We start from the raw sequence: 25414 nt of genomic DNA on the forward strand, positions 1-25414 counted from the left end.
ATTAACAGGTACTGGATCGAATCCCAGGCAGGGAATAGCTTCATCCTGCTGAAACTCGTTCTCTCTGCTGGACCACTCTTCAGCTGACAAATCTAAGGTTTTGATGTCACATCTGAATTGCTAAGATTGACCCAAGAAAACCTTCTGGCAGAGCTGATACACAAAGTGAACGAACAGGTCAGTGACAAGACAAGGAAAACCAGGTGGCTTTAAAATTAAGCAAAATATATTTTGAGTTCTCAATGTAACACATCCCTTCACCAAGGCAAGGGCATCACAGCTGTGCTGTGAAAACTCAGATGCTTCTTTTTAACTTTCTCCTCTCTTTCTTCCAACAGATCTGACTCCAGATGCACTCAGTGAGATTGGATAGTGGGACAGGCTGCAGCAGTGCAAAAGCTGCATTCACACTGCACTTTGTGAATGAGCCGGGCCTCACCACAGCTGCTTCCAGGTCCAGAGGTGATGGTGTCTGATGGTGCCCCTGAAAGGAAAACTGGTACCATGCTACCAAAATGGGCCAAGCTCAGTCTGTAGCTGGTGAAGAAGAAAAGTAGGTTTTTTCCTCATGGACTGCCAAATTTCATATGTAGTTCTGAAAAAAAAATCCACTGGAGACGGCTTGGTAGACTGTTTTTGATAGCTCAGCCATAAACAGAAAAATAAAAGAGTCTGTTCAAATACCAAACTAGAAGGCTTTCCTTTTCTTCTTTTTCCCTCCTGCCACCTTATTCCTGACACCAATAGCTTCTTCTGTGTCATCATCATCATTCCGAGATCGCTTCTTCTCTCCCTGCTCCCGCAGCTCCTGCAATGGAATCAACAGATTGACCAAGAGCTCTGGCACCTGAAGAAAATCAGACTACAACAGCGAGGACAGGGTCAAAAAGCCAGCACCCACCATTCGAGCAAATCTCTGGGCCTCAGCCACACGCTCTGTCAGCATCATAACTTCTTCCTCTTGCATGGGGAATGCTGGCAGCTTCTTGCCAATCAGGTGTTCAATGCGCTGGAACAGCTCTACATCATACCTGACAAAAGACAAGACACCAGCTTGACTCAGCCCTCCTGAGAGGGGCTCAGCTGGCACCACTCACAGACTTCACCCCTAATCTCCAGCCTGCAGATACTCCTAAGTTTGTGCTGATGGTCTCACAAGCAGCTCAACTGCATCCAAATGATGCCATTTGGGATGGCTTCTCTGATTTATTCAGCTCCGTTCAGAAGTATTTGGCAAAGATTTTCTTTTTAGACAAATACTTCAGTGTTTACAAAACACCCCCACAGTTACTGAACCTGCATTACGTATTTTAAAAATATATGAATATATTGTGGAGTCCAGTTATAAACAGTTCTGCTCAATACATGCCTGCTTCTAGAATTTATCTAGACTCCTCCCTCCCCACCAGGCACTTTGAATTCTCTCCCCTTTAACTAAATAAAACCACCTGGCACTTCAAACTGAAAAGTAGTATTTTATTCTCACCCAGGATAAGGTCAGATATTTTCTGTTCTGAAACACAACTGGAAAGAATAAGTCTGTTAAATTTTATCACTTACTGTGTGACAAAGGTGATAGATTTGCCAGATCTCCCAGCTCGAGCTGTTCTCCCAACACGATGAATGTAATCCTGGAAAGAATTTTCTTGATAAGCAATAATATATGTTCACCAAACACAGAACAGATCTTATGGCAGATCAGGCTATATATTTTCTCTTTAGGAAGAACAAGAAAATGGTGCGAACATACAGCCAGGATTAAATGCTCAGGAGGGTGCGCAGCATCAGATTTTGAGAAGAGGTGTAAGTGGAGACATAGCTTTGGTTTTAACATTTGAATTCTTCTCTTTCTAAATGAGAAGACCAACTCAAATTATTCCAGACTGCAGGACAAAAGTTGCAATACGTGACCTTTGCCAAGAATTCACTATCACTTCCTTGGAAAGCTAATATTTACAGTGAGCCTGTGCCTGCATTTTCAGTCTTGGGATCTAGTGCTCTGCATAATCCATCTTCCAGAGAAACTCTCTGACAAGTAGATTTAAACTTGGTGAGCATGGTGAAAGAGAGGATGATTGAGAATAATTTAGAAGAGTCTGATCTATCGGGCATCTTTTGTCAATACGGTTCTAGGCTGTTTTCCAGGTTTTATACTATGTTATGGAAATTAAAATACTCCCTTCTCCATACAAGATCTGCAGAGAGAGGATCGTAAGAAAGGATGTGTTCTATGGGTTAGATGAGGGAGAAGAGCACAAAGACTGTAGTAACACCATTCAAGCTGCTGCTCCCACCATTTTTTTTCTTTACTTTTGTCCTTTTACAAAAGGAGTGTCTTCAAAAGACCTACCATACTTCTGTTTGCAAGACACAGCATCTTTAATCGTTGTAAGCAACTACAGCAATTCCTGAAGTGCAGGTTAATGGTATGCTTTCTGGAACTAAGCTGGGAAACAGTCACACCCCTGAGATAATCCCATACTTTCTGTAAGACAGAGTTGGTAACTCACTTTCTTTTTCTTCTGTGGCGCTTTTGCGATATGAAGGTGAAATATATTAAGGACACCTTTCTTAGCCAAATGCTCATTGAATGTCATAATGAGAATTTAGCTTTTTTTCTTTTTTTTAAAACACAGTTTAAAATAGGAAGGCAGACCTGAATCACAGGCACAGAGACTACATGAAACTAGTAATATGTTAAAACTGTTTTCAAAGCCCTTTAATGTAATATGGCAAAACATATAGTCTGAGCAGAAACGCGAAGACACAGAGCATTCCTCACTTCCCCTCTTCACTTACAGGGTCACTTCTACAACCCAGGCCATGAGGCCATACAAACAGAGATACCAACTCAGTTGTGGAAGCTGAACTACACCTTTCAGTGTACAGAATCATGAATTAGACTTTCAGGCAGCAGAACAGAGAGAAGATGTCTCTGGTGCTTTGTCCACCTTCTTTGTCTATCTGCTCACGGTGACCAGAAGCTCTCAGCTGGCACATAGACAAACTTACCTTAGAGTGTGTAGGAATATCAAAGTTGATCACCACATCCACATGTGGAATGTCCAGACCTCTGCTTGCAACATCAGTAGCCAGCAGAATAGAACGTGCCTTTGCCTTGAACTTGTTTAGAGAGCCCAAACGTTTATTCTGGAAAAGGACAAAAAGGGAATGAGAGAATCACACTCATTCTAGTCTCTAGTTAATATGCTCTTGTTGAAATACTGGCACAAAAGAACTGGGAGAGAAACTACTCAAAAATCTCACTTCTCTAATTTCTTTTTTAAACATTACAGAATCAGGGGCAGCATTCACATTAGTTAAATTTCTATGGATCAGTCCAGTCCACTAGCTGTGAAATACTCCTCCTGCAAGGTAGCTTTGACTTAATATGGTGCAGCCCATTTCCCAAGCCCCAAGACAGGCCTCCTGTCTACTCCATTCTGTGGGGTCATGCCCATACCTGACTCATCTGCCCATGGAGAGGAATGGCAGTGAATCCCAGGTTGCGAAGCAGTAGAGCAGTCCTCTGAGTATTGTTACATGTACTGCAGAATATCATGAAAGAGTTACCAGCCAGTTCATTCAAGATATAAACCAGGTAGCTGTCCTGTAAAGAAACAGAGAGAATTAAAAAAAACCCCGGAGATAATCATATGTGCAATATTTAAGAGTAAGTCTAGGCCTCAGAAGATGACAAGATATCGGACAGATGTGGGAGCAAGAAAAACCACAACAAGAGAGAAGAAACAGAAGTGCCATTACCTTGAATTTGGAGGGGATGAAAATGTAGTACTGCTGTAGTTTTTCAACTGTCTGATACTTGGAAGAAACAGCACATTTAACAGGATTCTTCAGAGCAGCACGCTGGAGTTTTTGAACCTGGTAAGATCAATGAAATTTAGTAGGACAGAGATCTTGTCAGAAAATTGTATTAATACAGTCTAGTCAAGAGGATAGCCTGATGGAAGGAGAACTAAAGCAGATTGGTCTGTTCCCACCTTCTTGGTCATGGTGGCAGAAAACAGGAATGTCTTCCTGTCTCGAGGAATCACTTTTAATATCTTATCCACCTGTAAAAAAAAAAGGAAATGGAAATACTAAATACTACAAGCAAGCAAGACACAAGCCTTCCACAAATATAACGACCATCCACATGAAGAGTAATGCATGTGCAAACATACAGCAGGAACAAATTTTTTCTCTTCTAAGGGGAAGGTGTAGGCTGATATCCTGTTGGCAGTTAGGCAGTGTGAGCTTCAAAAGTCCAACAACAGTGCAAATATCAGGCAATGTTTCTGCAGGAATGTGTGTGTGATTGTTTTCTACACTAACTACATTCTACATCAGGCACTCCAGAGAAACCAGTGGATTTCAAAGTGCCTCCTACTGTCTTGGCCGTGCTCTGCAGAACTCTGCTATGTTCTAATCCTACCACAGACTCTTGTGTAATTATTAGATCTTAGTTACAATTTGCTACTAATTTCTACAGAACAGCTCAGTGTTCACTATGTGACCATATAAAGCGATTTTAAAGGGATTCATCTGGTGTTTCAAACTCTTCTTTTAGCAGATTCCTACCTCTGTCTCGAAATCCATGTTAAGAATCCGGTCAGCCTCATCCATCACTAGGAACTTCAGAGCTCGTAAGTTGAAGCCCTTTGTGTTCTCCAGATGATCAACTAGACGGCCAGGGGTTGCTGCCAACAGCATCATGAAAGCAAACTCAGAATGCAAGCAAAGGAAAAGATCCAAACAGGCAAGACAGTTGTCCATTACAGAAAAGGGATTCTTTGCCCAAGAAAAGTAGAGATTGTTCTGTGGGAATAACTTTTCCACAGGATATCTTCAGAGTGTGTTTTGAAATAAGACTAATGGAGTCAGACTCTTAGAAAAAAAGTCAGACTTTTAGAAAAAAGTCCTAAAACAACATGACACAAAGAAGACTGTAGACAAGCTGTACTGTGAAGGATGAGACCAGCATTTTAAATACTTGAGGAGAATGAAAAAAGAAGCCAGAAGCACTCTGGGTCTAGCAGGAATGCTTTGGAATGAGCTTGTAGCAACCAAGTTACTGGTGGATACTTTGGAAACATTAACAAGCCAGTACTCAGAGCTTGGGACAAAAACAAATGAAGGATGTAGTCTCCTTTCACTGGTTAACCACAGTTTGATAATATTCACACTCCATATCCCTAGCACATCAACTTACCAATTATAACATGTGGTTTCTTGGCTAAGGCCAGAGACTGAGACATCGTGTCAATTCCACCCACAATAACCGCTGCAGGACAAACAGAGTGGAGTGAATCCCTCAGTGTAGCACTCTGGTGTTTACTCCTACTGCCCACCACCCACAGCAATTATGTACAAATGAAAAGCTACTTATTTTTATGAGAATTCACTTTATTTAAGCATATCTGACCTTCCTAGGCTTCTTAAGCCATACAATTAATTCCCTCCTGGCCACAAGTATTTTATTTTCACAGCTGAAGAGCTACAGGCAGAATCTATTCCTTGCAATTTAACTCGGCTGCAAAAATCTAGGAATTCTAAAAATACCCACAAAGCTTTTTTTGAGAGATTATCTAAAGAATCAATACAGAAAGTCTGAAAGGAAGATTAAACTACATCACACTATAGCAGGGGGCTCTATGCAATTTCACTGGACACAAACCCACTATTGAAAACATTCTCTTCTACTTCCACCTTCAACTGTTCAGACATAAAATGCAGAAGAGCTGCAGACCACTCCATGAGGAAAGCCCATTCAGCCTTTTTTTCTCAAACCTGATACCAGATCTCTGTCTTCCAGCATCATAAGCTCTTCTCACATTTTGTTCAACCCCTCATATAAATCCTCTATTTTTATCTTTGCAATCTCGAGCTGACAAACTGGTCTTCAGAAAAACTGGTCCAATACCCTAAAAGCTACTTACTGCTTTGAACACCAATGGAGGACCCAAGAGCTTCAAACTGCTCTGAGATCTGAAAGGCCAGCTCCCTTGTTGGTGTGAGGACAAGAGCAAATAATCGCTGAGGTGTTTCCAGCAGTGCTTGAAGAATTGGCAAAGCAAAGGCTCCTGTTTTTCCAGAGCCAGTTTCTGCCAGTCCAATGACATCTCTGCCTGTGAGAAGGAGCAAGGGGGGCAAAAACTGTTACACATCTAGAACAGAGAAAGAAGACTTTAAAGCACTGTGCAATAAAACACAAGAATTCCCTAAGGACAGAAAAAAAGGCAGACACACAGAAGGTAAAAGAGAACAAAGGGCCAAACCAAAGAACTTCAGAATCTCTCGGAAGCGTTTTTAGACTGTGATTTCATTTGTATAATGATTATAGTCTCAGTATTCCATTTTCTAGTTAAATTTCTGCTAATATACAGGGTTTCATGCAAACCTTAGGTTCAAAATAAGCTTTATTTTATTATGTCTCAAATCTGACATCAGTTTACAGCTTAATGACTCTATCTCAGTATTTTAGTCCAAATGTTGTCTGTTTGCAGGCTTACAAGGAAACAGACTGCAGTGTTCAAACTTCAGTCACACAAACTACAGGACAACAACACTACCAAACTCACACTTCACAAGCCAAAACTGTGCCATTGATTAGCAGAGTAATCCAAACCAGTTTGCAGTAGGAAGGGTAGGACAGAAAGTCTTTTGCCCCCAAAACTGCAAGCAACAAGGTAGAATTCATCGGTAGAATCCATTATGACATCCTAAGCTCATACAGCTGAGAAGAACATGCTGTCAATAGGCCTCACACTGGAAACAATTTCTCAGGAATGCGGTCTTACCTTTGTGTTTGGTTTTCCCCAAGAGAATCTTATATGTGTAGTAAGAGTCTGACAAAAGTTAAATATTAGGACAGAGTAGATACTGAAAGTTTGTTCCCATTCTGTCACTACATTGTTCTTTCCCTCCTTGACAGTGTTTTGAGACAGTGTTTTTGTTTAAAAAAAAAAAAAATAGTTCCAGAGACAGAAATGTCTGCTGAATTCAGTAATTTACTTTTTTGTAATTCCAGAATGCTTACAGAAAGTCACTGTGGTTTGGTTATTACTCACTTCAGAAATCTCATTTCAAAGAGTTGCCTGCTCACAGCAAAGCAGATTATACACATTATGGAATCAGCCAAGGCATCTTCACTTTCAAGCACACACACACATACACTATGTAGGTCTCCATCAGAAGCAGCACAGTCCAAAACCTATTGGAAGCTTCCTGTGTATCCTTGGGTATGTCAGAAAGAAAATGATCAATGTGGACTAGTGGTTCAAATGATTAGTAAGAATTCTATTTAGCAGGGAGTGTCAGAACTACACAACAGGAGTGAACGCTCAAGGAGCAATATTTGTACCCATTTGAAAGTCTGTGATTTCAGGCAGTGCAATCCAAGCTCCAAGGTCCACCAGGGAAGGACACAGAATGAATACAAAAATGACTTCTAGACAGAGATCCTCAACAATGAAGAAGTTGGGACACACTCATCCCTGATCCTTCTCACTCAGCAAAATTCATTCACAGAGAGCTCCTGGAGCAGTTGCCAGGTCAAAGAAGCACACTGCTCACCTTGGAGAGCCACTGGAATAGCCTCAATTTGGATCTTTGTTGGCACCTTCCATCCTAACTGGTCACAAGCTTCACACAGGACATCTGTCACTCCCTGGACATAAGTGACAAGAGAAAAGCGAAACAGACCAAAAAGACCTCAATTAAATCACAGAGTTAAATTAAATACATGCTTTAACAAAGCCAAGCTTGTCTCTAGCAGAGACAAACCCCACCAGACCCCCACTGCAACTCTCTGAAAGGGCAGGCTGCTCACAGTGATCCCCACTTCCATCAGTAACTTCATGGGATTTGTTCGAAACCATCTGTTAGCGATGACTGTCATCAGGAAGAATACGGTCAGTTTTACCCTAATTTACACAAGGAACTTCCCTCCCCACACACAGCCGCCTCTTCCCCCCAGGGGGTGTCCCATGGCCACGTAAAACAAAACCGCCATGGCAAGTTAACGCCACCGAAGATAGCGGCGGCCGGCTGCGGAGCGGCGAGGGGAGCAGCAGTGCCGAGCCCGGCGGGGCAGCGCCCGAGTGCCCCCAGCTCCCGCCCGGGCCCGGCGCCGCTGCCCGCGGAGCGCCGCACGTGTCCGCCCCGCGCGCACTCGGGGCTGGCGAGGAGCTCCCCCGGCCTGATCTGCGGGACAGGGCAGCGAGCACCGGGGGCACAAGCGGCTCTGGCCCAGCCTCACCAAGTCCTTGAAGCTCCGTGGCTCCTCCACCGCCGGCTCCTGCTCCGGCTCGGCCACAGAACCTTCCTCCTCTCCTGCCGCCATCTCGGCCCGTCCCCGCCTGCTGCAGCGCAGAGCACTCTGGGAGCTGTAGTCCTCCTCGCGGTGCGATGGGATTTGTAGTTCCGGACAGAGAGCCGAGCGGAGCGGGTGGGTTTTCCCTCAACTCTGAGAGGTGCCCAGGGAAGGGGGAGTTGCGGATCTACAGCCGCCTGTCCTGGGACAAGGGCAGCCTGAACTGGCTGTGGGAAAGCTTGCCTGCCTGCCCGCCCGGCGGTAACCCCGAGCCGCTAAGCCTCGGGCCTGCAGCTCAGCACTGCGCTGCTTAGGCAGTGCGTGATGCTGTTCCCGGTTCATGCCTTCTACAGCTGGGAAAGAACAGGCAAAATGAACTGGCCAGGCACCAAAAGACAAACATATGTATAAGCTTACATACAGAATGCATATAAAGAACAAATTAACTGCTTTGGAAGTGCTGGTATGAAACATTTATGAAACATTTTGAAGCACTAGTGATGGGAAGAGAGAAAAGAGCTCTCATTGTCCCACGTTCTTTTCCTGTTTATGGTAATTGCTAGTATGAATTTTTGAAGTGACAGAAAGATGAAATAAACTGAACTGTGGCAACTCACACCGTGAAATGAGAGAGTACAGGATGAGAATAGATGCAAACACTCTCCCAGCTCTCTTGATTGCTGCTGTTGTGATGCAGGCCTGCAAGTGCTTGATGAGAGGTGAAAATGGATATGCATTTAATGACCATCCAGGGAGTGCAGTATCAAAATATCGTCACGATGGAAGTTCCTGAGTCATTGGTTTCCATCTGACCATCTGATCTGGATGTAGCATCTCTAATCTGTAGTCCCCATGCTGATTGCAGCAGGTTAACCTTGCAGCTAGGTGAACTTCCTTTGTTTTAGGGAAAAGAAGGGAAACATATACAAGATGTTAGGGTTAGATGTTTGGGCTTGAAAAGGACAGCAGTCTGGCTCCAAAATGAAACTCATGACTGCATTTCTGAGCAGACTTCCCTCTCTCTGGGAAGGCTGTCTGGGCGTGCTCTCAGTGGAAATGCTGATGTACTTCAGCATCTGTCACTGGATTCCAAGCGTGGCATTTCCTCTGCTCCCAGAACAATGAGGAAAGTGAGAGGAAATACGAACAAACTCTGCGTGACAGGGAAAGAAGAGGAAACCTGAAACAATTCATGGGCAGGAGTAAAAATGAAACTGCTGCATCCCACTGTGCTTAGGAGCAATGATAAATTAAAACCAAAAAAAACCCAAAACCACCCTGCGTAGATGCTGGTTGTGACCATATGTTTCAAAAATTACAGCGGTCTGTATTATGGGCTTGTTATAAACCATTGGTGCTAAAGGTTAAGCTTGGCCAGCATGTAGGCATGAACCCCTCTAAGGGTCACCGGGATGCCTCAGGAAACGGAGTCAGGGATGTGACAGGAAGTCACTGCTTGTGATTCTTTGTTGAACTCATTGCCCATATAATATGGTGCTGTTTCAGTGGGGAGCAGGGTGGAGCAATTCTATTCTGGTGAAATTCCAGTTTGTGTAATTCCCTGTTGTCAATTGATGCATTTGAATGAAAGTTTTCTCCTGTCCTAAGCTGCTGTTGGGAGCATTCATGCATGATAAAATAAATATACAGCTTCTAAATAGTAATTTCTTTTTTGTGCTTTTCAACACAGGACACTGCAGATAATACTGGATTTAGAAATCTTCACTTCAGAATTTAAATTTTCACTTTTAAACTTGGCTTTTAAACAAATACACTCCTAGCTCTATTGCATGTTACAGCCCAGTCTTCCTTAACAGGGGCAGGGTGAGAGCATCCCCAGCAGATGAATTTTAGTGCAGATATAAATGTCAGCTATTTCATAAGGGATGCATAATGAGACGAGATGGACAATGTACAGCACGTCCCATCCAGGTGTGCAGAGAGACAGTGACACAAAAGTGCTTCATATTCATTTATTTGAATCAGCAGTGTACTTGTTCATTTCTGGCAAACAGGCATGGGTATCACAAGCATTTGAGTCACACTCTGAGGAACCAGAATAAAATTCTTTCTACAGCATATTAAAACAAATGTTGATATCATGAGAAGAAGAGACGAAAAGGACAAGGATTCAAGCTTTGTGACATGGAGTGGTACCCCTCCTAAGAATTTGGTCAGTGGTACAGAATTACAGAGTAGGTTTTTGTCATCATTTGGATTTGTGCCTGCGCAGGGAAGTTTCCCCTATCCATTGGGGCATGCTTGTGGAGGGAGTTACCTCTGCATTAACTCTTCTAGTCGCTTCAAGCTAGTTTCAGGGTCTCTTCCTTGTACCTCTTTCAGGTACTGACATGATCCCCATCATCACCATACTTGAGCACTTTTCAGTGTTGGTCCCAGAAACATCCTTGTGAGGTAGGGAAGTGCTACTATCCCTGTTTTCAGACAGGGAACTGAGGTACTGATGGGTCAAAAATCACAAAGGGCATATTTAGCAGAACAGTCACTTGAAGCAGGGTCCCAGTCTTTGCTATTGCTTTGTAGGGGCTCTGTCACTGAATCATCCTACTCCTCTCTTGGATATTAGTACCCTTATTCATTTCACTAATATGAAGCCTTCCCTGAGAAGCATTGCTAGGAGTACGCGTAGCTCTCCATGAGTGCTGCCTCCCTCCTCACAGAAGATTCACTGTGGGTCTCACAGGCTGCTTGACTGCATGGGGAGTGGCACCTCCACCTCTCAGGCTGCTCCCGTCACAGCGGGGCTCCAGCTCAGACCCCTAACACCAACCTACGCTTCCCTTCCTGCTGCAAGAGATATAACTGCTTCCTTCCACCAATGCCCTGAGGCAGACTCTGGTCCCAGGGTCACTCCTCTCTGTTTTGGCTCCTATGATCTATTGTCACTGTCTGACTGTGTTTCACCCATTTTATAACTATCAGCATTCAGGTCATGCTTTCCTTTTCCTACAGGGACCTGCCCTCCCTCACAGCAAAATAACAGGTAACTTGCTCTCACATGCTACAGACTTACTTTTTCTCTAAAAAACAACTGATTTCCTTTGGAACAGAGGCCTCCTTCTAAAAAAAAAAAAATATATATATATATATATATATATACACTCTTAAATACAATATCATAACCTTAAAATCATTCTATGTAAATAAATAGAATACAAACATCACAGTTCTCAGTCTGGAGAGGTTTCTTCAAAAGGGGCAAGTTCTGGCCCTGCTATTTCACCCTGGGATGGTGAACTATCTATACAGTCTGTCATATCTGGAGCTGCTTCTTTCTACAGCCTTTCCAGATGTACCTTGGTAATGGGACTGTACTCTACTGGAATTTGGCAGCTGCTGGCTTTTTTAGGGTACTCCAGCCCTTGTACCACACACAGATTCGTAAGTTGTTTACAAACCAGGTTCAGTCAGCATCAGGCATTTAATCAGCCTCCTGACCTACTTCTTTTTGCTGCCTTGAGGAAGAAGAGCAGTGGAGATGGCTGAGGAAACATGAGTCTGCGGAATGTCCACCTCACGGCATCAGCACCGTGAATTGTAAAACACCAGGTTGCAGTGCTAATGCACTGCAGTTAATAATGCAATGTCTCCAAACCCAGTTTTAATGTGGGCCAAACACTGTTTCAGCTGGATGGTCTCAGGATCTCGGCAGTGGTTTTAGCACCCAAGCTGAGTCTCCTCGTACATGGGGAAAGCTCTGTTCTGGACTCAAGAAGATCACAGACTTCATCCATTGCCCTGGTGCAGGTCTCGAGGTTGTCAGCCAGCTTCTGGATTTTGGCCTTCAGCACAGCCTGGCTTACTTTTGTGACCTCCTTTGTGTATTCTGGCACGAGGAAGCTGTGGGAGCCGCAGAAGACCATGAAGCAGACGGAGTTGTAGAGCGAGATGGATGCCCTCTTCTCTGACTGGCGCAGTGTAGGGTCACCTGGGCCCTGCCCCCGGCGAAGGAACTCCAGGCAGCCGAGTATTTCCCTCATCTGTTTCCGACAAGTCATTGCAATTTCCTGCACCTTCCTCACCTCTCGGGAATTGCAGAGCACTAAGGAGAGGTCAGAAGTGATGCTGACGGCCCCCCCAGCCGTGGCCAGGCCCAGACCCACAGCTGATGCCAGGAGAGAGGCTCCCAGCGTTGCTGGGCTCAGGGACAGCCCCAGGATGGCTGTGACTGCTCCTGCAGCTGTCAGGGTGCTCCCGCCGACATTGGCAATCAGGGACCTTTTGCGGAGCTTGCTGAGTTTGCGAGCTGCCTTGTGAAGGTGAGCAATTTGGCCGCGCAGCCTCTGTCTCTGATCCAGCAGGGCCACGTGGAAGTGGTGTGTGGGGTCTGGCATTGGCGGAAAGGCAGCACTGTTCCTCTCCATGGCTTCTGTCCAGAAAAAAAAAAGTCTGGATTGGGATTTATGTCAAAAACCCCCAGGAGACGTGCTCATCCTGGACCACCATTTCAGGGATGGCATCCAGCCAAATTTTTGTTGCTTCACCCAGCTACAAGAAAGGTTTTCCTTCTGCACACACATGCACACTCACGTACACACACAGACCCATATGCACGTGTATATTTAATTACGTATTCCATTTTAAGTTTCAGACAGAGAAGCTTTAAAATGTTTTTCTTAATCCCTGCAAAGACTAAAATCTCCTAAGGACTGGGGTCAGAGGTGCTGTTGCCATTACCTCTGTGAAGACACAAAATGTCTCTTCAAACCCTGGGGACAGAAATTCCCCTGAAATTAGGTGACTCAGTTCCCAGAATAGTAATGCTGCCAGAACTAATGTGTTGTCCCCCTGATGGGATTCAGAGGATCTGCAATATAGAATGACATCTTTCACAAGAAAGGTCAGACTCCAAGGATGTGAAAGCCACCATCCCAGGTTTTTACTTAGGAGTTGTTTCCCATTAAAGGAGGACAGAGGGAAACTGCTGAATGGAATCTACATCTGGCTTTTCCATATAGGAGGCGAGCAGCTTATTGATGCCTTGGATGGGTATTGTGAACATCCTTCCTTTCTTTAAGCTTAAGTAACTCAAGATCCTGCAGCATTTTTTTTCCTATTGTAACCTGATGTCAGTGTAGGAACGAAGATGGGAACCATTGTTCTGTGGTGCTTAGTCCAACCTGTGGTCATAAATACCCAGTTACAGTGGCAGGGAGGCCTGCGGACCGTGTCTGAAAGGTTCATGAAGAGCACATCAGAAAAGCAGGCCCATTTTAGTATGCACTCCCTTGGGGACAGGGGAAGAGGGGAAATACAGAGTGAATAGAAAAGGCTTGAAAACTGCTGGCTCTGGAAAACCTCCTCTGGCAAGATAGCAAGAGAGCCTTTCCTTCTGGAAGCTGAATCTTCAGGGTTTCTGGGCTAGATGACCTCTGTTTGCTGTCTCTGTTCTTTGCCACAAGGGCAGAAAAAAATGTTCCAATAAACATTTTCAGGCTGCTCTAGGGCTGCAAAATGCTTTACAAAGGCAGCCAGCATCCCTAACCCTGCTTACAGGGAACTGGAGGCAAGGGAGTCAACAGGAGTGATATAGCCAATTGTCTGGTGGAAGCAGAGTTTCTGTGCTTCACAACACTGCATTGTGCACACAGCTGTGCTGCCTCTGCACCTAGCAAGGTCCATCCATAGAGCTGAGAAGCTGCTTGCCGTCCATACTGCCCTCACAGCCAAAAGGAGTCTCTGTAGCAGAAAGACCCTGTCATTAAGCCAACTAAACAAAACTATTCATTGCTGCAGGCACCTTTTCCACTTCTAAGTCTTCTGTGCTGTGGGAATTGGAGGTGCCTGGTTCCTCACAAAGTTACACTATGTAGTTAGGATCCTTGGGGCATTATTCTGCACAATACTTGTGTTTCAGAAGGAGAAAACTTTGTACCATAAGTAGTCTTTCCTTCCTGAAGTGTGTAAGTAAATAATTCGCACTGCAGTCTTTCCCACTTCTACTTGCTTGTCCTAATCCATCTCACACAGATCCTTTAAGACGCCCCCCATGCACTTCAGAAAATGCCCTCAGTCTCTCTTGGTGTCATTGGGTCATTTGAATAATACATTAGTACATTGTGCTTCTCTCAACTGGAGGCAGTGTCCTCTTATTTTCACACTATAATCAGAGATAAAGCTGGAAGCACAAGGACTAACACTAATCTAAATGGATACTAGCATTGAAATGAACAATGAGCATATCACCAATAACTTAACAACAGATCAATATGATGATCATTAAATATATCTATTCCTGTAGCCTCTTAACAATTTGTTCTGAAGATGTAGTTGCTGAGAACTGTCTCAGGTAATAACAGCAACTATCTCACTGAATTATTAGAACAATCACTCAATATATAGCATAGGCCATGTAGTGATGCAAATCTTTTGATACTGATTAATGCCAGCACAAAGGAAAAAAAAATCCAACTCCTGCTCTTAGAGAAAAATCTCCCCAACAATAAAGGTATACATTAGTCCAAAACCTGCAAACACTTTCCTAATAGAGTACTCAGAGAGACTCCAAAAATTACTGGTTCAAACTTACCTTCAGTTTCCAGCCACCCTCCCAGAAGACAAATTTTGATCTGTTTCTGGAGGAGACCAATTTATAGCTCCTACGGACCAATTGCTGCTATGGGAATGCTTTGCCTCATACTGGGAGTTTGCCATTTCCTGTTCTCCCTTGTGCAGAAGGATGTGACACACTGGAAAGTGACCTGTGAGACAGTGAGCACACATCATGTACAGGAAACGATCCCTGCGAATGAACATTGTGTGTTCGCTTTTCCTGAAGTGTAGGGTGAAAAAAAAAATTTAAAATCGCAGCCTATTCCTGGCTCTGAGGTAGTGCAGACATTCCCTGCAGGGAACAGTTGCCTTTCCTTTCCCTGAAATAGCAACTGACTTTACTCTGTCTGGAGCTGCTAAATGTTTGATGACTTAAGTTTCCCTCCACTACACATCTAGAGCAGTGGAGCTATCAGCCAGCCAGCTACTCCATTCAAGGCCAGTGTACTTTTAAAATCCCAGCTCTTTGGCACAATCCATAAAAGGGAAGCAGCCCCACAGCAAGACCATTGCTCTGAATTCCCATCCCTTCTCCAGTACATAAAACATGCTGCAAAAGGAGTGATCACCCTGTGGTTTTACTCTGTTTCTTAACCATAGTTACCACAACGGCTGAGAAACAATCCTGTTGTTTCCCTGAAGTGCCTGCCCAGCAATCAATAATCAGAAAGAAAGAATCATTTGGATCCTCCGTTTTGCTGCCTCCTGTTGCCTGGCAGTTGTGCCATACAGATGTGGCCAGAAGGAAGAAGTGATGAAGGTGTTGGGGAGGAGCAGCCTAAGTGCCACTCCTGGTGCTGCCTTCCATGCTGAAGCAGGGCCAGTTTTAATCAAAGAAAGATTCTTTCGATGGGGTCAGGAAGAATCACTTTTTTGACGGCACCAAGTGGTAGACCAAAGTGGCATGTGTCTTTATTGACACAGGGCTTGTGGTACTGGGGACATTTCTTTTGAGCAGCTGTGCTTGAAGATGGGACATGTACTTTCTCATTTGGTGGATTCTTACTCCTCAGGACTATTTGTTGACAGAGAACCTCTGATTTTGCCCTAGAGTTCCCCTGACCTATCTAATCTGAAAGCCATCTATCTGTCACTAAGTGGTGAGGCTTTCCTGTCGAATTTGTGAGATGCTTAGCCACACAGTTGCTGGAGCTGACCTTAAAAAGGGCCAAGACTGAGAGGCAGCAGGCAGGGAGAGGAGAAGGCTGGGATCATTCATTTCAATGGCAGCTTGGTTTTCAATTATGTTAAAATAGGTGTGAAATAGTATGTCAAATGTTTTTTCAGGGGTGGACCTACAGGAGATGAAACAGGAATGAAAAAATAAATAACATGGAAGAGTTGTTTCAACCTGTTACAGACATGAAAAGCAAAAACATAATTTTGAAGATGCCTAAATATGCAGTCCTGGTCTGTTAAAATTTGTACATACTGCACGTTAACAGGAAGGTGAGCTTTGACACTGAAGGAAACTTGTGCTTTAGCCCTTCCCTTTGTTTAAGCAAGCATATGCTTGAATTGGAGCCCATCTGCCTTGGCAAGGGTTTGCAGTTGATAGAGAGCTCTTTTCTCACACTCCCGAACAGAATAGGGCACTTTTTTTTCATGTAACTGCATCTGTGTTAGAATTTGTGCCTGCAGATATGTCCTTGTTAGGACAGCGAGTTTTGGTAAAAGTGAAATAACGAAGAAAAGGAAAAAGAAAGGGTCTTGTATAAGCCTAAGATGATGACATACTTTTGGATGCTCCCCTTCCTTTCCCAGTTCTCTTCTTTCAATATACTCAGCTGCAAAATATTGTCAGAAACGCCTGCAGTGCTCAGTCTGTGGGCAAGCAGCTGATTAGGATGCAGAAGAGACAATTCATTTTTCTTAGAGTATTCCCTCACAGACTTTCATGCCCACTGAAAGATCTGCACTCCACTCAAGATGAGATGCTGGTCTCAGCTGAGGATGGCTTCTCACAGGAATCATCCCTGGGCTCCTTCACCATTTAAAGAGAATGTTTACCCCTAATTCACCCCTATAATAAGGGGCATACCCAGAAAGTATGGACTTCACATGAGGTGCTACAGATGTCAATGTGATTTTAGGAAAGAGACGTGTATTATAATAAGAAACATTGTTCCCTAGGGAGTGGCCCTACCACAGCATTTTGCTATCTGTTCTATTTTTTGCTATCTGTTCATTTTGCTATCTATTCTTGTCCCTGCTGACACTCTCAAACATCCCTCTGGTGAGAGTGCTGGTCTTCTCTTGCACTGATAATTAGAAAGATCTGCTCCAGCAAAGGTAGGAATGGGAGCTGGATGGGAGAAAAGTGTCTTCTCTCAGCACCTGCCAAGGACTGAAAGCTTTTAGTGCCATTAGTGGACTTGCCCAGATGTAAACACATCTGCTGGGTCACCAGGTAGGTCCTAGGAACCTGCTTGGAGTGAATTTTAGCTTATCAGGGTTCTCCAGACTTGCGGGGTAGGTCTGACCTTCACTGGGCAGCTCTGCAAGCTGGTGGAGGCCTGACCATCCTGCCTGCAGTACTCTTTCACCCACCCCCTCTGCTGCTGCTGCCTCTTTGTTGGTGACCTGTGAAGCACTTGGGCTTGATGGTGGAAGGGGCACAGCAGGTGTTTCACAATGATCTGGCCAAAAATGGTACCTCTGCTCCACCCTTTCCCATCTAGCCATATCCTCTTGAAATGCCTGAGGGCATTTTGTGGGAGCGGGTGACCAGAAAAGGGAAGGAAGGATGTTTTATTGCCTCAGCTCTCTTCCTTTCCGGGGATTTTGGCAGAAAGGACTGGTCTTTATGCTCCTGGTCTCTCCAGCAGAAGGGATATATGGCAGAAGTGTTTGATCTGAAGCTGTTTGCATGCAAACGTGTAACATTTGAAGCTGGAGTTTCAAATATACTCTTCCTTTATTAACATTGTTTTGATCATATAACTGAGAAAATTTGAGTAAATTTACACTTATATAGCATCATTTTTAACAGGAGATTTCTGCCATGCTTGGTACTTTCAACCTTAACTGCTGGATGCTGGAGCTAAAAGCTGTCTTTTTTTCTTTTATTTTCTTTTTCAATTGAATCAAAAACAAATTTTAACTTTTCACAGTGAGATATTAATTCAAAATCAGTAGAAACTAGAATAAGTCAAAAATAAAACAAAGAAAGCAAATTAGAACAAAAAGGGTTGCCTCAGCTTTTAGTAACCTTACCGGTAGATGCAAATTAATTTTTTGAAAGCATTCCAGAATGAGACAGGCTGCTCTGGCCTCTGGTCACTGGTGTATGTGGGACTTCAGCAAAGAGCAGAGCAGGGTGGGGGGAACAGGAAAGCCTGTGGGATGAGAACACCTCTTGTTAGTTCCATTTAAGCAGAAAATTAGTCGAGCGCACTGACACTGAATGCTTTGTGAGCAAGCATTCATGTAACAAAAATACCATCCTAAATTGCCTTGTCACAACACTGTTAGCAGTGTTTGCAGAGATCAAATATTTATTTGGACTCGGAGAATGAATTTCTGCAATGTATTTAAAAAGCCCAGCTTATGCTGCCATTTGCCAGCTTTAATTACATGTTTCAGTGCAGGCTGTGGGGCATAAGACTCCGTCTCTGACGCACAAAGAAGCAGCTCCCCACTCAGCCCATAAGCCTCCAGCCCTGGCCGTGGCACAGCTGACGTAACCCAGTGCAGCCACATGCAGGTTCTGCTGGGACCAGTGCTGCTGGAGGAGTTTTCTCTGTTCACCGTCTTAGCAGTGGCAGCAGCAGCACCACAATGAGCAGGTCTGGCTACCCATTCCCTCCAGGACTGTAGAAAACAGAGAATTGTTAACCTATTTCCAGAACTGCAAAGAAACCTAATCGGTTGGTAAAAAGTAGAAATTAGGTAACTTGGTTTCTTGTGCCTCTTTTCTAGTGGAGTTCTTGGTGGCTGAGTTCACAAGGCAATATTTCTCTTGAAAGAAAAGAGTCTGGATTCTTCTCACCTACAAAAACTGCTTGTTTTTATGAAACTTTCAAGAAGGCAGTGTCTCTGAAACCTTGACTGCTTTGTCAAATTCTGGCTGAGATGCCTAGGAACCTCAAAAGCTGCTGTCATTACATTGACTAACCCTCCCATCTGGCACAACAGAAACATGAGAGAGACACAATGGCCTAAAGAAGTCTAGGAAAAGTTAAAAACTGTTACCTTGAACTTCAGATAGAGATGCATCTCACCAAAGTTCAGCCCTCTTTAGAGGTTCATACGCAGTCAGTTTATTCACATTCTGAAGCTCCCTCTAGAGCCAGCAGAAGGAAGAGTCACCCCAAAAGCTGGTTCAGTCCGTCTCTTCGAGGCGCCGGCTCTGTAATATGTGACAAATTACAGACAGCAATTCTTTATCCCTTTCCTGCGTCATTCAATGTCCCACAGGTTTGCTAGGTTGATGTTCCAATTTCAAATATCCTGTCCCTCTGCTCTGGTCCAGAGATGTTCCCTTAAACCAGCCGTTGCTGTCCTGCAGTGTGAGCAGGAGATGCTGTTGTGGAAGACTGTGTGTGGCAGCGGTGCATCCCTGCCTGTGCCCTCCCATAACAGGCCTTTCTCGTCCGTGCGTTTTTCAGGCACCTTTTGACCCTGCTGACAGGAGTCAATGGAGCTGCCTCCATTGTCTCCTGGGACAGAAAGTCCAGAAGTTCACAGTTACTCATGGTGATGCCTTTTCCTGGTCTTAAAATCAAGAGTCATACATGGTTAGAAGGGGAAAAGGGATTTTATTTATTTATTTTTTATATTGGTATTTATTTTAAGGATCCTTAGGTGCACACGTCCAGGTCATATGCATCGAGATGCACCCCGCCGAGTATCTCCCAAAGATCGGGTATAACATTATAGGTTTTATTAATTAGCATATCTATCAAAGATTCCCCAATGAGAGGCTCAAGTGAGCCCCCCCCCCCCCCCCCCCCAGGAACCTTCCCCTGGATGGTTCTATCTTGGTTTACAGAATGTGTTCTGGAGAGGACCTTGGGGTCTGGGGCACACTGATCCCTAGCTATGAAGCTTCTAAAATGTTTAGTCTCTCAGCTTGACAAACAAGTCCAAGAATGTAGGCTAAAAATACTAAGAATACAGAAGTTGTAAAAAGGTATAACGGCGGTATAAAAGAAAAGGCAAAAATCTTCATGGCATCAATGGTGTAAAGAAGTGTCTTCTTTTGTCTATTTTCAGCTAATGTACTCCTTTCACTGAGTGGTCCTTATGATGACTGTGTGGGATCAGGGAAAGAAAAGTCCACAGGTTTGGTGACGCTGCACTAAGGTGTCTGCAGCACGTGGTCCCGCCTCGTTCTTGCGAGTGATAATTTGTCAGTCTCATTTCCAGTATCAGCAGAGCACATGTACAAGCCAGACAAGTACAGAAGAACATACGGTTTTACAGAGCTGCACTTGGGAATTCAAAGAAAGCATGTGAGCCATAACATCACTGCATCCAAGTTCCAGTCATTTCTTCTAAGCCCAGGGAGACTAAGATTCAGTTTAAGATGGCTGAATCTGAACTGAAAACAAAACCAAAGCAAAACAGATTCAATTTGTTATTATTTTTGTGAAGCCAGGACTTTTATTTCCAGGTCATGTCTTCCATTCTCAAAATACAATGGCCGCAAGGTGATTCCTCTTGGCAACCACAAGGGCTGGAAAATATAATCAGAAACATTTTGACTTTTTTCCAGAAGAAGAAAGAAAATTCTTCCTCACTAAAAGCCAGATAAATCTTTTTGTACCTTTGTTAGAATTAATATTAAGGCATTACCTGGTGTGAGGGCCTCAGGACTTATTTATTACACAATGCTGAGACCTGATCAGAAAGAAGACCTGTCAGTAATACAAAACTCTTTGAAAGGAAATTTTTAAAGAGGGAGTGATAGTCTCATGAAGGAATTTAGGGCATCTTCAAACACAGAACTGAATCTGTTAATGGGAGATCTGGCAAGAGCAAGTTCCCACTCCCATGAGTTCTGTGCTTCCCAAAGAGGGGAAGATGGCCAGCTGCAGAGGTGGGACATGATGGGGACAGGAGCTTAGTGTTTCTCCCAGGCTCCTAGTTCAGATGTATGCTGTGCCTGAGCACTCAGCTGCCAGTGTCCCTGAAGCAGTTTCAGACTATAGGGATGGTCAGCAGATGCTCTTGGCCTGGGTGTATCCAGCTCACTTTCTGCACCCTCATGAACAAATTATCAGGACACGGGAGGGAGAAAAGGAAACCTGAGAGAGAATGCGCTTCCCTGCACCTGCAGATACTCCCTGCATGATTAGCAGAAGCCATGTCAAGTGCAGAGCATGGCTATGTGACCCTGTGGTTTGCAAACACATGCATTTTCAAATTTAAGAGGTTTTCGGAGGTACAAAGGCTTGGAAGTGTAGTAAATTCCTCTGGTAGTGTCTGATCAAATGCCGCCCTTAAAAAGATCTGGTAGTGCCTCTTTTTCACCAGTCCAGTAATGAAAAGCAGCAACAACAACAGTAAGAGAGCCCACCCCAAAACCAAGGTAAGAAAACAAACAATAAAACAATAAAAAAAAAAAAAAAAAAATCTCTTTTTTATTTTTTTTCTAACCCACCCATACCAACAGTAAAGAGAGTCCTGGTTTTGAGTCTAGCTGACTGGGTCTTGAACAAGTTTTATAGAAAAGAGTAAAGCCATTTGTATCTCCCCAGGTTGAACAGAGTCAAGGTAAACCCTCTTGTCACTGAGGCCCCTGCAGAAAAGATTCTACCTTACCCTTTGCTTCTCACTGCCAGAAGTTGCTTTGTAGGCACATGGAAATTGCTTAAGATGAGGAGATACACCTCTGAAATTTAAAAAAAAAAAAAAAAAAAAAGTATTTTCAAGGAATATTTTGTAAAATACATCTTAACAACAGCATTTCTTTTGATCTTCATGGCATTTGGAGCTCTGGGGAAATGGAAACCCTAAGTCGCACCAGGGAAGAATTAAGTTACCAAGGATCACTCTTCTGACTCATGCTCACAGCAAGATCACAGGCAGGCCATACAAGTTTTATGCAGAGGAGGTGCTTGTGTGGAAGGGAATCTCTTCTTTACTTCCTCAAAAGTTACACATGGCTACGTGTTTAATTTAAGCTGTTAAGATAGCTTTTATCAGGTTGCTTTGTAGCCTGTGTCCTCACCATATGAGCTCTCCCATTCACTCTCTCCATCCCATTCCTGATTAGAGGACACATCCATGTGGCTTGGGAGGGCTGCTCCAGAGAACAACCCTGGAGCAAGCTGTCAGATCATTCCCACGTTCATACAGGGTCTTCTGGCTTACACTTGCTCCTTGCAATATCATCAATGGGGCCCTTTTAGCACTCATTCCATTCTCTCTTTGTGCACACAGTCTAGATCCAGCTTTTCCCCCTAACTCCCTGTTTTGAGACACTGGTGGGGAAGAACACCAGGATGCTGGAGGGTCAGAGGTATTTCCTAGTACTCTGAGGAAGTATATGAGGAATGACACGAAGATGACAAACTTTATAGGGTACATGTGTGGCTCTGTGGATAAGCCAGAGAGGGATGCGTGTTGTGGTCTATTTCAGTACCTGTGTTATAGTGAAAGGAAGGAGAAAAGCCCTGGATATGATGTGTAAGCCCCAGGGGAAGAAAATTAAAATCAGAATGTGTGCTCCTGTGCTGCTGAAAAGCTTCTGGTGTGCTGCTCGCAGCCAGGGAAGGATGTGGATGGTAGATTTACAACATGGATGAGAGTAAGATTTCAGCAAGACTTGGGAACACTTCTGAACTACAGAACACTTGCATGAGAGGGATGGATCTCATCTAGATCCAAAGAGAAATGGGCATCTGGCTATGAGCATGCAGTGTTGCCTTCTGTACCTCCCAAATATTTGTCATACAGGTACCACTGCTTGCATCCATACTGAACTCAGTATTCAGCAGGAGATATTTGGCTGTTGGGATGGCCTTTATGTCCATCATGAATCAAATCTCTGTATATGACAAACCTGCTTTGAAGAGTGTTTGTGAACTCTGCCTTCAAGGACAAATTGCATTCTTGATACCAAGATCAGATTTTGACTAATATCTCTTGTAGTATCCTAGGGCTCCCCTCTAGGCTGGGTATTATTTTATATTTGCAGCACATTAGACATCTAGTGATTGTTCAGATCAGATGACAACATTTTGTAGTGAGCTGGTATAGCTCTATAAAAATGTTTTCATACTTGAAGCAGCTGTGCAGACTTGGAGAACTGGAACTGGGCAGAAAGGGTGAATATGTTCTCTTGCTGTCAGCCCTTACTTGAACATGATGCAGTCAGGGAGCTGCATTGGGTCTCAAAAAGTAAATATGTTGCTGTACTTTGTGCCTCTTTACAGTGATGTCTGAAGATGAACATCCTTCTTCCTTTAGCTTTAGTGCACACCAAACATTGCACCTGAAACACTTCCTTCTTCAGCCATTCCGAAGGCAGGTCTTCCCACAAGGAGTGGTCAGGAGGGAGCCTGGAAAATAGTAGTCTCTTTCCCTAAAATCTGCTCCTCAGTAGGAATCTTTTCCTCCATAGCAGAGTAGATTGCAAGTAGGCATTGGTAATCAGACCACCTACTTCTCACCACCTTTTGTATTTCGGGAAGCATATGGTGGCTGACACATTTCCTGATGTATACTCAAAAATCAGATCAGTTTGGATCCAGGACCTCTGACTATCGACATGAAGCTACAGACAACTCACTTCCTTGCTGTTCCACAGCAATTTCAATGAACTTTGGAGGTAGCTGTTCTCACCTGATATGCAGGGAAACAGAGATAAGGAGGAAGCCAATGCTTTGCTCATTGCCTCCTGGGCAGAAACAAACGGTGAATGTAGGTGGCCTTAGTTTCAGGTGAATGTTTGCTCCATGAAGCAGCCCTCTGACCTGGCACAGCTTTTATAATACTGATCAGGTCATGATTTTAAATTCCCTTGTTCTGGGCCTTTTCAAGACTAGTGTTTGAGACTTTCCCTTATTTAAGGATATATCATACTTCTGACTCTAAAGAGCTTGATGTGAGGAGTACTAATTCAGCTGTCACTGCCACACATTCTTTTCTTTATATTTCTTGAAAAGAAAAGGTTTCTGTAAGGCAACAAGAATCTTTCCCTTGTAAGGCTTCTGGAACAAAATGTCTTTTTTTTTTTTTTTTTAAATTATTAATATGCAAGTGATTGGACAGCTGTCATAGGGATTCTCATTTGAATAGATGTCAGCAATAAGGAAAGAATATTGCTTCTTGCAGGTAATTTTAAAAACCATCTTAGAATCTGTTCATCAGTTCAAAACTGCCAGAGGAGTCTAGCGGAAAACGAAGAGACACGGATGTATTGAGGATCCCAAAACTAAGCACTTTACATAACAAACCTTACACATGCTGAAAAATAAGGTGGCAAAACAACCTACCAGAAGTATTCCTCCTCCTCTAGCTCTTCTCTGAAGACGCCTGCTTGCTCAAATTCACTTATTTACTCTGTTTTCACAGGTGCAGTGATACCAGCAGCTATTTTTGCTCTTAGCTCAGGCAGCATTTCAGCTGCTGGACATCCGTGCCAAACTGCTCCTTTCCTTCGCCGACTCTGCATCCCAGCGTCCTCTAGGAAAAGTGCAGGGAACGTCATCTTCAATCCCCGCCCTCCAGCAACACAGGGACAGGAGAGGGGGCAATGTCTTCTCCCTCAAAGATTCTTGTCCACCTATTCTGAGCCATTATGAGCTTGTTTTCATGAGGTGGCAGCTCATCTTCCTGGCTTCTCTGCAGAAAGTGGAGGGGTTGCAGGTTGTATTTGGGCATCGTGGGCCACTGATGGTGGAAGAGAAGTGAGAAGAGTCAAAGCTATTGCTTAGTAAAAAGAGGAACAAAGACAGTAATGCAGAATCTTTCCGTGGAGACTGCAGAGGTGCCTAAATGCTCTTCTGCAACCAGGTCTTTCCCCAGCTTCTGTACCACAGAACCCAAGAGGCAAAACAGGCCCAAACCATAGCTCTGAAGTGTCTTGATTAATCAGAGAAAGCTAACATGCTTAGCTGCTCGTAGCAAGAAAAGACAGTTGTTCTCTGCTTGACAAAGGTGGGCACCAATGGGGAGCAGCTGAACCCCAAGGGCTGCAGTCAGCCAGAAGTTTAAGACTGGCTGCCTTGGAGGAAATGAAACTGCCTAAGCGATGTGCATGGGATGGGAAAAGATGCAACTTTCCACCAGGAGTTAGTAGGGAGACTTGTACATTGCCACCCAAACCAAAACTGTGGGTCAGGATTTTATCCAGCCAGCAGCTGAAAGGTGGAACAAACAGCTCTTTCTACTGCCCCCCTTGGGTTTTGTGACTGTTGAATGGGATGGAAATGCTATTATCTTAGAAGGACATTTTGGAAACTGAAGCTGGCTGCTCTTAGCCCAAAACCTCTGGAGATGTTTCCTCGTGACGGTGCTGAAGTGAAGGTGAAAGGGCGTTTCAGATCCGACTGACCACTCTTGGCCCTATAAAAG

At 44.0% G+C, this 25414-nt stretch overlaps 2 protein-coding genes across 2 annotated transcripts; both read right to left on the minus strand.

The window, feature by feature from the left end:
• Positions 1-204: 204 nt before the first annotated feature.
• Positions 205-8375, minus strand: DDX47 (DEAD-box helicase 47). The gene is made up of 12 exons (XM_032107284.1): positions 8261-8375; positions 7576-7669; positions 5940-6128; positions 5213-5284; positions 4582-4700; positions 4002-4073; positions 3766-3882; positions 3464-3610; positions 3013-3150; positions 1561-1631; positions 902-1031; positions 205-808 (listed from the first exon to the last, which is right to left on the minus strand). Exons 1-12 carry the CDS (start codon positions 8342-8344, stop codon positions 689-691), a joined length of 1353 nt encoding a protein of 450 aa, XP_031963175.1. The 5' UTR covers positions 8345-8375; the 3' UTR covers positions 205-688.
• Positions 8376-10273: 1898 nt separating this feature from the next.
• APOLD1 (apolipoprotein L domain containing 1) lies at positions 10274-18185 on the minus strand. The gene is made up of 3 exons (XM_032107493.1): positions 18104-18185; positions 14865-15036; positions 10274-12704 (listed from the first exon to the last, which is right to left on the minus strand). Exon 3 carries the CDS (start codon positions 12697-12699, stop codon positions 11959-11961), a length of 741 nt encoding a protein of 246 aa, XP_031963384.1. The 5' UTR covers positions 12700-12704; positions 14865-15036; positions 18104-18185; the 3' UTR covers positions 10274-11958.
• Positions 18186-25414: the final 7229 nt, after the last annotated feature.

This window comes from Corvus moneduloides, chromosome 4 (genome assembly GCF_009650955.1).
Source record: "Corvus moneduloides isolate bCorMon1 chromosome 4, bCorMon1.pri, whole genome shotgun sequence".
Taxonomy (NCBI): Eukaryota; Metazoa; Chordata; class Aves; order Passeriformes; family Corvidae; genus Corvus; species Corvus moneduloides.